At 54.9% G+C, this 14,241-nt stretch overlaps 1 protein-coding gene across 2 annotated transcripts; it reads right to left on the bottom strand.

Annotated features, from left to right (window-relative positions):
• Positions 1–1,152: 1,152 nt before the first annotated feature.
• MFGE8 (milk fat globule EGF and factor V/VIII domain containing) lies at positions 1,153–12,872 on the bottom strand. Of its 2 annotated transcripts, none has more exons than XM_066196267.1 (10): positions 12,709–12,872; positions 8,477–8,602; positions 8,089–8,214; positions 7,483–7,596; positions 6,875–7,056; positions 6,338–6,493; positions 5,324–5,468; positions 4,292–4,494; positions 2,825–2,980; positions 1,153–2,551 (listed from the first exon to the last, which is right to left on the bottom strand). In XM_066196267.1, exons 1-10 carry the CDS (start codon positions 12,776–12,778, stop codon positions 2,408–2,410), a joined length of 1,422 nt encoding a protein of 473 aa, XP_066052364.1. In that variant the 5' UTR covers positions 12,779–12,872; the 3' UTR covers positions 1,153–2,407. The 2 variants fall into 2 exon arrangements, with proteins under 2 accessions (XP_066052364.1, XP_066052366.1); XM_066196269.1 differs by having other exon boundaries at positions 4,292–4,476.
• Positions 12,873–14,241: the final 1,369 nt, after the last annotated feature.

Genomic DNA, 14,241 nt, shown 5'->3' with positions numbered 1-14,241 from the left:
GCTCAGAATCTCAGAGGGGCTTACTTGGGGGGTAGCAATGGGCAGGGGGAAGCAGCAGTCGGGGGCTGAGGATGCATCCCCCACTCTGATGTGCAGCATCTGCTCCTGTTACCCTCCTCATGGAGCCTCTGCCATATCCCTGGCTCATGGCTGTCTTGGCTGGACTCAAAGCGAACTGCTCTTATCTCTGCCTCAGCTTCCCGATGATAAGGGTGGCATGTCTGGAGGTGAACTGGGCAGACTGTCTCCCCTGTCCCTGGCTCTAGCTGTGGTTGCTATTTGTCACCAAGCAGCTGCAGCCACAGCCACAATGAATTCAGCCTGGTCTTTGCAAGCAGATCCCCAGCTCCTCGGGGTTGGCCATGGCTGGCACTCCCAGGGCAAGGCATGAGCCTATCTCCCACAGGCAAGGCCCAAGGAGGAGATGCCTGGCTGAGCAGGGCATTGCTGGCAACAGGGAGATGCAGGAAGATTGTCCAGAGCCGCAGGGACAGAGACCTGAGCTATAGGTGATGCTTGGCTATTCATGCCAACTTCACAGGTCCCTGCCCAGTGTGGCAGATTCTGGCCATGAGCAAAGCTCCTCTGTCATGTTCACCACAATCCTCAGGATTTGGTGTTCATCACATCGTCAATGCAGGCAGATTCTGCTCCAGCAGCATCCATGCCCCAGCCCTCCCCAAGAGGGCTCTGCTGGGAACATCCCTGCAAGACCTTGCAAAATTCACAGCTCCCTCCAGCCCTGGGAGCGCGCTTGGGTGTAAGAGCTGATGTAGCTCTAAGCTGGGGGATTTGCTCCAGGATCAAAGCCAAAGGAGGAGACATAGGGTGTGGGGTGCTGATAGAGGCTTCCCCTCCCCAAGTCCCATCCCACCGCGCCTGGCCAGCTGTGAGCAGTCTCCAGCAGCTGTGACAGGGTGGAGACAGTGGGAAAGATTCACTCAGAGCCATGAGATACCCTGTTTTTCAGGCAGGGAAGGGAGCTAGGAGGGTCTGTGAAGGCAGGAGAAGTGCAGGGCCGGCACAGCAGCTGGCCACCTCCCAGGATGGAGGAGTCGAGGAGCTCAGAGGGAATCCTGGAGGATCACCAGACTAGCCGGGCTTTGGGAGATGGCTTTTGGGAAGGCACAGAGCAGAAGAGCCAACATCCCCAAAGTTTCAGCTGGTTTTAATACTGTCAGAGACACCACAGAGTGGGGCTATCGGTGCCATCCTCCCCGGGCTCCCTCACCCCTTGCCAAAGCGAACCCACTGCCGGCCCAGCCCCATGGCTGCTTCACATCCCAGCAGGCAGGGGAAGCATCGCTGCCAGCCTGGGACAGCCTGCCCGTGCTCCCACCTGGGTCTCACTCATCTCCTACTGCTAATCCCAAGGGCTTGAGCATTGCAAGAGGCTCCCTCCACCCCATGTAAAGGGAAAAAAATCAGGTTACAAAAAGGGTCATGGCACGGCTCGCTGCCCACTGCATTTGGGTGGTTTAACTGCCACCTTTCCCATCTTCTCTCCACATCCTTGTGGCTACAAACCAACTCTGCCCACTACCAGATCGTAGTCCCTCTGGTCACCACTGGGCTCTGAGGGCAAGGGACAGCCAGGCACCCCAAAATGCAGTAAGCTGGGGATGATGGCAATGCTGAGACATGGGAGGCTGCTGGAGCTGGCATCCCAGGAAGGGGAATGGGCAGTGCCTGCCAAAATGCCTGCTGTGGTGCCTGCCAGAGTGCCCAGCAGGCAGAGCCACCATCAGTGGGGATTTGATGCCTCTTGACAGGAGCTGTCTCATCACTCCACTCGCACTATGCGGTGCTGACATCACAGGCAAGGAGACTCAGGGCCTGGTGAAATGGGCCGGGGACAGCAGCTGAGTCTCTTCAGAGGATTTTCACAGCCCCTGCTTGCAGACAAGCCGAGAGCAGGAGGAATGTCAGAGGCTGCAAGCCAGGGGAGTCTGCTCTAAGACCCTAAAAACTGCTGAGCCCCAAGACACAGTTCAGTCAAGGAACTGCCACTGGCTGCAGCCTCTCTGCTGGAAGCAGAAGCAAGGAGGATAAAATTTGTCCCCAGGCTTAGCTGATAAGATAAAGCCAAGCCCCAGTTGCAGGACAGGGTCCCCCAGCAAGGCCTCATTTGCAGAATGGTGTCCCCAAGAAAGCCCCAGTTGCAGGAGGGGGGTCTCAGCCCTGGCTGGAGCAGCAAGAGGGCAGGAGCCGTCCCCACATCCCACCTGCAAGGGCCCTGTCAAGCGCAGTGCTGCAGCCCCAGCACCGGGCAGGGGAGCCCTCTTGGCCGCCTCTTGAGTGTGGGGACGTGGAGAGGGGGGTGTGAGGCCACAGCAGGAGCGGGCAGGGGCAGGCAGGGTGCAGGCTGGGCAGCGGGGAAGAGCAGCCCCGTCCTTCTTCCCTGTGCCTATTCATCGCAGCCCAGCAGCTCCACGCGCAGGGTGATGCGGTTGTTCCAGGCCACGGGCAGGATGCGGACATAGCGGGCGTAGAAGGGCACATCGAACACGTTCTTCTTGTGGGAGTAGTTGTCACTGTTGCCTTGGAAGATCTAGAGGAGAAAGGTGGGTATCACTGCTGTCAGGACCTCAGGGTAGCGGTCACAGCAACGACTGACAGAGTTCAAGAAGGCTTTGGACAACTCTCTCAGGCACATGGTGTGACTCTTGGGGTGTCCTGTGCAGGAGCTGGACTCAATGATCCTTGTGGGTACCTTCCAACTCAGCACATCTTTGTGATTCTGTGACCTCAGCCCCACTACTCATCCCTCCCCACCATGGCATGCCTGAGCCCTGGGAAATCATCTTGCCCTCCCCACACCCACCTTGGTGCTGTTTGTCCGGGCATCTCGGTACAGGGTCCAGTTCATGCCGTTGTCACTGTAGGCCACCTTGTAGGCTGCCACATACTGGATGTACCCAAAGTCACGGGCTCCTTGTGTGATGATACCTGTCACCTTCTTCTGGTCCCGGAGGTCAATCTGGAAGGGACAAGGCTCATCACAGCTCCTTCCTTGCAGGAGCAATGCTCCCCCCCTACAACACCCTCCATGTTCCAGAGGCAGCCAGGAAGGGCTGGTCCTCAGGGATCAAGACTGGAGAAAACACCACTTGACCCCCATGCCAATGCCAGACAAATCATAAAACATGACTGTGAAATATTTGATCCTTCAACACTCACAGCATCCCTCAAAGCAACCAAAAGTGGGGGCAAATCCGTCTCAGCTCCCTTGCCCACCCCTGCCACTTCCACATTTTTTGCCGGAAACATCAGTGTGGGAAGGAGAGCAAAAAATCTCAACTCAAAAAAAATTACAGGATTCACAGAGGAAATGTATCTCCACTGGAAAGCAATTCTGGCTGAGAAAACATGCAGTTCAACACAATCTGACATTTGGGGGGTTCTAAGTGAGACATTTTCTATTCTCTTTATTCTGCCACACTGTGTTTACTGCTGCTGGCATGTTACAGGATAAACCACCAAAGGAGCTGAAGGCCTCATTAATTTAGTTCTGTTCTCATGCTCATAGAGGGCAGTTCCAGCTATACAATACAAATACATTTATACAGCTATAAATCCTGAGTGTACATGTAAATCTACACACACATACACAAACAGGCAGTCTGTGGTGCAACAGCCCAACTCAGCGTGTCATCCTGACCCCATCATCAGCCAACATCTCGATAAGCTGGTTTATTTAGAGTTGTGAGGCAGCTGCTTTTAATCATTTCCCAAATAAAAAGCGGGACAAATATCTAAACTGCTTTGTCGTATTATGTCATGAAATCATGTGAAAAGTACAAAAACAGGGGAGGAAAGGAAACTGAGAAGGAAATTTCAAAACTATTTGTTTCTATTCCAGACTGGGAAGAGAAAAGCAAGCCTGATTTTTTCCTGCAAAAGAGAAACATGGTGTTCTGGGCAGCCAGAAGGTATTGGGATGGTCATTCCAGGCTGGGATGGCATTTCCTCAAAGTAAATGAGACAGAATTGGGATGCTGCAGGCTTGATGCACCCCACAAGAAGGTGCAGATACGGCACTACCTTGTCCTTATGGGAACTGATTCTGACCCAGAGCTCCAGGACTGCTGTTAAAACCGGTGGCTGTGTCCCATCCTGACCTGTCCCTGTGATCCCTGCTCAGGGAGAGTATTGCTGGACTTTGTGACCCACAGCAAGGCTCTAGCCACACTAACCCAGCTGCTCCAGCTACCCTGAAACAGGAGGTGGCCCTAGGCACAGCTGGAGGAGCTGGTGAGGACACATGAGGTTACAGAGACCAGAGACCCACCTGCAGCCACTCAGACTGGTTGTTGTTCAGGGCTGTCCAGGCATTGGTTTTGCCTGTCATGTCCAGGCGGGCATAATGAGGGTGCCAGGTAAAGGCATCGATGCCCCATGTCTTGAAGACACTGGAGGCTGTGATCTGCTGGTCGGAGATGAGGCGGGATTTCATGCCCAGAGGCTCCGAGCAACCTGCCGTGTTGAAATACACTGTAACACAACAGTTTACACAGGCAGTGAAAACAAAAGAGACAACAGCACTGCTGCAAGCAAAACCCCGCAGACCTGTCAGAAGCCATCCCCACATTCTCATTCTACTGCCCAGAGCAGCATCAGGGCCAGGCAAGGAAATGCTCAGCAGATGCGCAGAGCTGCCTTTTCCCGGGATTTTTAGCTCCCAGCCATTCCCTGGCTCACAGTGCCTCCTACTGCAGGGATGAGTGGATGTCCCCACAGCCCAGCCCAGCCCAGCCCTGGAATACAGAAAGCTTTGGCAGGAGGCAGAGAAGGATGTGGAAAGAGCAACACAAAGATATCTCCAGCCAAAAGCACGGATGGTACCACACCCACGCAGCAGCAGGACAGGACCCAAGCCCCCACAACATCCCGCTCCCACACCAACACGCAAGCCCCACTCAGTTCCCAGGGATGTGCTGCAGGGCAGGAATGCAGAAGGCACAGGGAAAGGGCTCAGGCTGATGATCCCTTACATTTCCCAGAGGACTTTGATCCTCCGCTGCTTTTCAAGCTCTCCAGCAGGAAAAGCAGTGGGTTCACAGCTCAGACAGGGAGGGGGCACAGTAAAAATTCCTGGCTTGGGAAGGTGTTAGCAGCGTGAGAATGCAGCTCGAGCTGGCTGAGCCGATGGGATTAACAGCTTGTGCTCCCCAAACACATCCCTGGGTATTTCCAGGCATCAGTGTGAGGAAAAACAAGCACCGACAAATCCCTTGTGCTGAGGGATCAGAAGCAGGCCAAGGGGTGATGCCCTGCCCCCTGTCGCCCCCTGCCCTGCAGCCCCCGGGGAGGGGACATTTACCATTCATCTCGCAGCCGATGAGCTCGAAGCGCAGCGTGCAGGCGCGGCGGCACATCACGGGGTAGATGCGGATGAACTGGGCCGTGATGGGAGGGTTGAACATGTTGGTATGCATCGTGCCATAGTCGCTGTTCCCCTCAAAAACCTGCAACAGCGATCAGGGCTCAGTGCCTCAGCTCTCCCACAGTCTCCTGTATCAAATCCCTTGCACAGTAGGCAGAGAGATCTCAGCACTGCCAATGGCAAAAGAGCACAGAGGGCTGGGCTCTGTTTTTGTGCCCTGGAATAGTGCAGGACCTTGGAGGAGCTCCAACACTCTAACAGAGCTTTGCTGCAACATTCCCTGCTTCGTCCTCACCCCCACAGAGCCACACATACAGCAACACCCACTCCCAGTACCACAGTGCTCCTCAAATCATGACAAGCACAGAGGTGGCTCGCTTCTTTCTTTTTAACATAATCATCAAATTGTGTTTCATGCACTTTTTCCACTGCTGCAGAAACAAGAGGAATTTTTCAATTTTTTTTAAAGCAAAGCAGATATTTCCAACCATTTCCTGGATGCTCAGAAAGCCATCAAGAGACACTTGCCGTAAAGAACTGGGAGCAGAGAGTGCTGCAATCTATAAGTATTCCCACTCTGAGAGACACGCGGTCAGCTAGTGCTTGCTGCAGATACAACACAGAGCTACCCAAGCACTCCCAGACCAAGCCCAGTTCCCACAGTGTGTCAGTGATAAAGATACTATCTGAATGACTTAAATAAGTCAGTGATGCTCCTTTGATTATGCTTATTATGGTCAATTAAACAGAGGCAGGGAGTATTGCTTGGCACAGGAACTGCCTGTGCCATCTCGCTGCTAGGAGAGTTCCCATTGGTTCCCAACACAGCTTTGCCCCAGGACAGTGGCACTTTCCCACACACAGGGATGCAGGTCACAGCCACCTCAACACCCACAGCACCACTGGATGGGGCGAGCTGGGACATCCCCTACACAGAGCATGACAGCCCACCTTGTCTACATCCTGTTTCTCATCCTTGAAGAAGGTGAACTCCCGCCCGTCCAGGCTGTAGGCAACTTTGTAGGCACGGACAAACTCCTGCTGCCCCACGCGGCGCGCGCCCTGCGTGATGATCCCGCTCAGCCGCATCTTTCGCAGCAGATTGGCCTGTGGAGGGGAAAAGAGGATGAGTGGGGTGCACTGAGGATGGGGTGCATAGCACTTTCACCCACCAGGACCACCAAGTCCACGTGGGAAGGTGGGCATTGGGACAAGGAACTCCCTTGTGGAGGAAGCCGTCCATCCCTCCAGCCTTGCATCCCAAGGTGGGCAGAGCAAAGAGGATCATCAACCCATGTCCCACCTTCCTCCAATGGATTTGCCTCCTCCAGGCACATCCCAAGATGCCCTTGGGTGGCAGCTTGATGCAGCAATTTAGCCCCACATTTGCCACCAGGAGCAGTGAAATCCTGTGACAGCAGCACTGCAAGATCAGCCATGGCTGCTGGGCTGCCCTCTGTGCTGGCATCTCAGCCCTGCTGCAGGTACCTGGATCCAGGGGCTCTTGTCATAGTTGCTGGAGGTCCAGGCATTGACAATGCCATGGTTGTTGAGGCGGGCGAGCTCTGGCCCCCAGCGCTGGAGGCCAAGGAAGCCGTAATAAACAGAGGATGCTGAGAGCTGGGAGTCAGAGATGGCTCCTCCTTCCATGCCCAGGAGAACAGCACAGCCTGTGGGCAGAGAGGAGATCAGGATCAAAGAGAGACAGTAACCAGGGAGCAGAATTAGGCATCATTTGCTTTTTGTCTGGGGACAGAGCAGGAGAGGGAGGCCAGCCCTAGGGCTTGGCTGTCCCCAAGGTGTCCTCTCCTCCTCATCCCTCAGCCAAAACCACATCATCCATCAGTCCCCCTCACAGCACACAGGTCTGGAGGAGAAAGGGCCTTCCTAGGGCACTTTCTCCAGAGAGGAGAAAGCACCTTCCTGAGGATGTTCACTCCATTAGGACCAGGCCTGCTGGCATCAAGGGCAGCCACATCTGCCCTCTAGATCCCCCAAACCAGTATTTAGGATGTGAGATCCCTCCTGGCAATGAGGGACAGACAGTAGGGAACAGGGGGAAAGAGAATTCAGTACAGTTGTTGCCAAAGACTTACGGACATGGCAGGTCTTCCCCAAGAATGGAGAAGGACACTTGCAGCTGTAGTCACCATCCACATCCAGGCAGGTGCCTCCATTTTTGCAAGGTTGGGAGGAGCACTCATTCTTGTCTAGGAGAGAGAGAGAGGAGAAGCTCAGGAGCCAATCCCAAAACCAGTCCTGAAGAGAAGACCCCTCATTCAGTGCAGCAAGAAGAGGGGGAGGTATCCCCTTAACAAGGGCCATGGCAGGGTCCCTGATGATAGGGTGGCAGAGGTTGAAGCTCTAAGCCAAGGACCCATCAACACCATGTCCCCAGTGAGTGCAGCCATGCAGGTGCACCAGGACACACAGCCACATCAAGGCTGGGAACCTGCATAGAGCAGGCTGAGCCTTGAGGCACCCCTTGTGTTATTACTTGAGGCACTAAGTCCCTCCGGAGATGCAGAGCAAGGTTCAGACGTAAGCTGCCCCCACACCATGGTCCTTCCCTCCACCCTGCAAGCTCCAAAACAGCCCATGATCCCTGACACAGGCTGGTGCCCCACACAGTCACAGCTGTATACCAGTTCTCACCTGAGGGGTCCCCAAGCTTCCCCTGCCTGCCCCCTTGCTGTACTCACTGTTCTGGCAGTGCACCCCATCATATCCCGCAGGGCACTTGCAGATGTAGTCAGTGAAAACGTCGCCCCGGTTTGGGACCAGCTGGCACTCACCATTGTTATGGCAAGGATTGGGGTGACAGGGCCCTGGGGAAGGGGAAAAACAACTGTAATACAGGCACAGGTGGAAAATAAGAGCATCCAGTGGGCTTCCACTCCCCATAGACATTGCATTACCCCCAGGTGCATCCCATCACCATATCCCTACCCAGATCTCTGCTCTGTGTCCATCAGCCATCAGAAGGACTGAACCCCAGGGCCAGAGGTGCAGGGCTGGGACAAGGGCACACTAACTCTCAGCAAGGCTCCTGGCTGGCATGGAGCACCTGGGAAAGGGTCAGCTCCTCACCTTTCTCTGTCTCATTGCAGTCAATCCCAATGTAGCCCTCAGGGCAGATGCAGAAGAAGGGGGCCTCATTAATCCCAGTCAGACAGGTGCCCCCATTCTGGCAGTGGTTCACATCACAGAAGTCGCCTAGAAGTAAAGGCAGGTGTCACTGCCAACCATCCCTAAGACAGGCATCCACCAGAGCCCCAAGCACATGATGGCATCCCAGCCCAGCAGCAGGAACTGATCTGCTGCAAACCCCACAGGGAAGGGAACACCTGGCAGGGACAGGCTGCTGGACACTGCACAGGGCTGCTGGCATTCAAAAGCAATGGTTGAGACTGGGAGCATAACCAGCAGCAAGGACCTGCCTGTAAGAGCATCCGTGGATGGCAGGGAGAGGGAACTCTGCAAACCTGAGATACTCTAAGAAACACATGGTTTTATTGCACGGGTCGTGGGTAAGAAGGGCCTTGCCTACAGCCACCAGCCTCGGCTGAAGGGAAGCCCCAAAGAGAGTGAGAGAGAGAGAGGTAAGAGCTAAGAGCTAAGAGGTGAGAGCAGGGTAAGAGAGGTGAGTGAGGTGAGGTGAGAGGAGTAAGGTAAGAGAGGGAGGACCTTGTTACAATACATTATATCTCCTTTTGTGTTGAATATTCTACTTTACAGTGACCAACCAGCGCAAGATACAAAACCTACAAACTTTGCATACAGCCTATGAGAACTGCTATATTACCATATCACTCTGTATTCTAAACTCTAAAGACTACTTTTTCTTATCTACTTTTTCTCTGACACCTTGGGGGGGCTACTCCCTCGAGCCCCTTTGTTTGCTATCACCCAACCCATCACCAGCTAATCACTGTCTTCCAGTCTGCCATGCCTACATCTCAAAGGTAGCTTTCATTTCTATTTCACTCATAGGTTTTATATTTTTAATATCTCTTGCCAGGCAATCATATTTATAAGCTTTTCCTGTCTCACCTTTCCCAACACATGCCCTGCGCTGGCATACTAAAATAGAGGTTTAAGGGATTCCATATGACAAAGTGAAGACGGGAAACCCAGGTTTTGGTGTATTAAATGTTTTTGACACTTGGCTGGGAAACATGAGTGGCCAGGCTGGGGCTTGCTCAGGCCCAAGAAGGACAGGGGGTTTCCAGGGAATGGGGTTGGTGCCATTGCTGGGTTTTGCTAATGTAAGTTTGTTCTTGTAAGAACACCAAAAAAATCATTTGTAGGGGGAGCTCGCATGCCTCAGTTCCCAGATGCTGGAGTCATGCAGGGAGGAAGCACAAGGTCCATCTCTGCAGGACGCCTGCCAGACCTCCATCACTCTCCCAGCAGCTCCCACAAGGCAGCCCTGGCTCACAGGCAGGTTCCCCCAGGGAGCTAATGGGGCTGCACCATCTCCCCTGCCTGTTCATCCATCTCCAGCATCTGCCACAGTGTAGGGTTTATGTGGCAAGGCGGTGGTGGCAGAGGGCTGCAAAGGTGGCTCAGTAAGAAGACAACAGGAACTGCTCCCATGCTGAACACAGCCAGTCCCACCCAATGCCAAAACAGATTCTCCTGCTCAAAGCTAGTGCCCATCACCAGCACTAGGGTTGCTTCTGTGATAATGTATCCAAGATAAAGTAAAAAACACTGTGCAGCAGCTGAAGAAGAGGAGTGAGAAAAATGTGAGAGAAACAGTCCTGCAGACACCCCCGGCAGAGAATAAGGAGGGAAAGGAAGTGATCCAGGTGCAGCAGCAGGGATTCCACTGCAGCCCACAGAGAAGACCTGTCTCCCTGAAGCATGTGGAGGACCACGGGGGAGCAGATATCCACATTGCAGCCCATAGATGACTCCAGGCTGGAGCAGTCTCTTTGTCATGGACTGTATCTCATGGCAAGGACCCGCACCAGAGCAGTTAATGAATAACTGCAGCCCATGCGAAGGACCCACTCTGGATCATCTCCTTCTTTTCCCCACCCTCTCCTGTTGAGAAGCGAAGTGAATGATGTCAACCCACTGTACCCTCCAACCTTCTACACCCCACTCTGTAGGGCTGAATCAGATTGCAATAGCTGGTCTGAAATTCCTCCCACCCTCAATTTATTCTGCCTAAAAGCTGCAAGGCAGCAATGTTCCATAAACCTAGACCAGATTTCCAGAGGACTGGCTGAAAGCCTCAGTAACTCCTCGTCAAACAGGACAATCCCTTGATGGCAGGAATCTCTCTGCCATGCTGCAGAAGTCAGAACAAGGGCTGAACTCGGCTGGAGACCTAGAAATAACCCTTCACTACCTGCATGACCTGGAGAAGGTGGAAATTGATGAGCTGTGGGCCCACTGCCCAGACCCACACCAAACAACGCAGTTCCCATTTGCCTAAGCTACTACTCAGTGAGCTCCTACTCATCAGTCCTTTAATAGCAGGACTCCTTCGAGTTAATCCTACTCTTCCTGTCACTCCACATGTGTAGGATACACACTGGTGGCAGGCAGGCCAGCATCAGGTGGAGGTTTCCATAAGGATGCTGTAGCTCCCTTAGCCCAGCCTCAGGAGGCAGAAAAACTTGGGCACCGTTCAAGTCACTGCCTGTGCTGCCCAGCCTGTTCTGTATGACCTCATGCTCCATCAATGCGCTGCCCTGAGCTACAGCATGGGAGGAGAGGGCTCCTGCTGATACGTGGGGATGTCTTTGCCCCATGCCCCTCCACCCATCCACAGGTCTTGGGCATCCAAAGGATCTCTCCCATCAACAAGTCAAGGCTGCACAGACTGAGCTGCTTCTGTTCAACAGTGGGAGTTGGCTGCTTCCCCAGGCACAGAGTGTCAAGGAAGGGGTGCTCCCCAGCATCAGGAGTGTCTGGGGTGTGATATGGCAGCAAAGCAACAAGGTCTCCTCCCAGGGTAGGGACAGGAGGGGTTCAAGTTTTATACTTTAGTTATTGCAAGTAATTGGACTCCCTTTTATCCCCTCCCAGGAATAATCCCTTATGTGGTGGGTGTTGGTAGCCAGCCCCCTGCCTAGCAGTGAGGCACACAGGTCACTTTTTCCACTGTAGCAAGCAATTTTGGATGCTCCTGTTTCTGGGCTGTTTCAGGCCTGGTTCCAGAGCTGTTCAGCATCTGCATCCTCCACACACACATTTTTCTCCAGTCAGGGACAGAGCTGTCACAGGCTGAACACTCAGGAACCAAGGCAACAAAGATCAACCACCGCTTTTGCAAATGTTTGCTTTTATGAACCCACAGACTGGCTGGAAGGCAAAAATAACATCCTCCGAATACTGGGACAGCTCATCTCAGCGGGGCTGGGGGAAGTCAGGTCTCGGGAGGGCAAAAAGGGCACCTCAGCCATCCTGGGAGAGCGAACATAAACAAGGCCTTCCTCACCCCTCCCTGCTGTCCTTTGTCCCCTGACCTGGAGACTGCACTTAGGCTTTGCTCCCCTTTTCCCTGGTCTCATCCATCCCTTTTGGAGCCAAGCGCCCCAGGCATGACCCATAGGGTTATGACAGAGCTGCTACTCCCCGGCGTGGCCCTGGCCCGACCATCTGGGCGAGCAGTACCAGGCGGTCCCAGGGACGCTGTTTACATTGCGAGCACAGTTATCTGAGTCCGAAAGCACGACAGCCTGGCTGAGAGACTCCCGACTCGGGACAAGGGACGGGGCCGTGGACCTGAGATCTTCGCTTCTGCAGCAGCAGCCCTGGGGCTGCACGCTCTCTCTCACTGCGTGCACTGCAACGAGCACCGCAGCCTGGACCCACTGACCCCGCAGCCCAGATCCTCTCGCTACACGTCCCGGATCCCGGCACCGCGGATCTCTGGCGGCTCGCGTTCCCCCTACACACCAGGCAAGCCCTGCACCCCGTTCTACCCCTGCATCCCGGATCCCTTGCACTCCACATCCCCAGCATTCCGGGCTCCCCTGTATTCTGGATCCCCCGAAACTCACCCTCTCCTGCACCGCGGATCCCCTGCACACCAGGCAACCCTGCACTCCAGATTCTCTGCACTCTGGCTGCCCTGAGCCTCGGACTGCCCTGCACCCCGGAATCCCTGCACACCGGACAACCCTTCACTCCAAATCCCCACCACTCCGGATCCACAGCATTCCAGCTTCCCTGGCACCCAGGTTTCCCCGCACTCTGGATCCCCTGAACCCTGGTTCCCCGGTACCCCAGATCCCCGGAATCCCGGCTCCCTGGCACTCCTGATCTCCGGTTCCTCGGTACCCCGCCTCCCCGGCACTCACCGGACACGACCAGCAGCAGCGAGACCACCACCGACACGGCGAGCAACACCCGAAACAACCTCGCCCTCATGTTGCGCCCCGAGCCGCGCCGTGCGCTCCCCAGCGAGCCGCTCCGCTCCGCTCGGCTCCGCTCGGCTCGGCTCGGCTCGGCTCCGCCGCGGGGCTCGGGGCGGGCAGTGACTCAGCCCGGCCCGGCGCGGCCCCACGTGCTCCGCCGCCCGCCCCCGGGGCGGGCCCGGCCCCGCCGGCGGGGCACGGCCCGGCTGAGGGTCCGCGCCCCCGGGGGGCGGGCGGCACGGGGGATAGAGGCAACAAGGCAGCAAAAGTGTCTCTGGAAGTGAGAGCCACCACGGCCACGCTGCTGATGTTTCAGTGAGGGGGACCGCTGGCTCATCCCATGTCAGATCTTGGCCCTCGGATGGCCGGTAGGGACTTCCTGAGCCTGGCAGTGCCCATGGCTCCTGGCCCTGGCTGGCAGGCAGAGGGTGCAGAGTTGGACCGGAATGTACTGGGGGCTGCCAGCGCTTGGCAAAGGAAGAGCTGTTTTGCAGCACAAACCCCACTTTTCTCTCCCTGGGTGGGATGAAAGCTGGAGAGGGCTTCCCCTCCGAGGGACAGTGAACACAAGTGCCCTGTGCCATCCTTGTCATCCAGCGTGCCAGTGGCATGGGGTTTCCCCGAGTTCCTCTTAATTAGCATCAAGGAAAACAGCTTGCAGCCAGGTCGGGCAAATACGTGAAAGGGATTCAGTGTGACATTACAGCTTTCTGCCCAAAGCACTGCACCACAGCTTCACTGGTTTGGCCACAAACTAACTCCTTTTTGAGCTGTGCCCAGCCCAAGAGCTGGAAAAGCCCAGCCATGCTCTTAAGAGGAACTGGTGCCCTGTGGGGAGTTCTGCCCTGGAAGGCAGAAACATATTTAGCCCTGGAAGGCTAAAGCACATTCAGGCTAAATCCATATTCAACAGCAAATTCTTTGGAAAAGAGCACTGCACCGCACAGGAATGCTGGATTATTTGACCCTGTAATGGAAATCCACTCGAGAAACCCTCCTCCTCCTAAACATGGAGCTGATTTTATCTCTTCTTGCAAAATCCTCCATTTCAGCATTAACTAACCCACCTCAGACACTTGGGCTGCTCATATTTATGTGTTGACTCTTCCCAAGTGTTGCTACATTTCTGCCTTTGGCAATGCAGCCACGCAGCCATCCGTGAACTGGGCAGTCCAGCTGCATGCCATGCACTTTGACCAGTCTTCCCACCTCCACTCCAGTGTCCAGCTAATGCTTTTGTCAGACACAGTCAACCTGTGCCCATGAGAGCACCCAGAGTATGAGAAGCACCCCAGGGAGAGACCCAGTGGCAGGTCCAGCCGCCCTGCTTGTGCTGCTGACTTCTCAGGGCACCAGAGAATGAGAAACACATGGAACTGGACACGTATTCTCACCACCACCCTCGCTCTTGGTGTTTCCGTAAATTAGTAACAACACAAAGAAAACTCCAGGTAGAGTTTAACTCCAGTGTAGGGA

Source organism: Chamaea fasciata, unplaced genomic scaffold (assembly GCF_029207755.1).
Source record: "Chamaea fasciata isolate MVZ Bird 193981 ecotype frontalis unplaced genomic scaffold, bChaFas1.0.hap1 SCAF_14, whole genome shotgun sequence".
Classification (NCBI taxonomy): Eukaryota; Metazoa; Chordata; class Aves; order Passeriformes; family Sylviidae; genus Chamaea; species Chamaea fasciata.
Note: the sequence above shows the minus strand (reverse complement) of the source record. Positions and strands in the feature narration are given on the sequence as shown.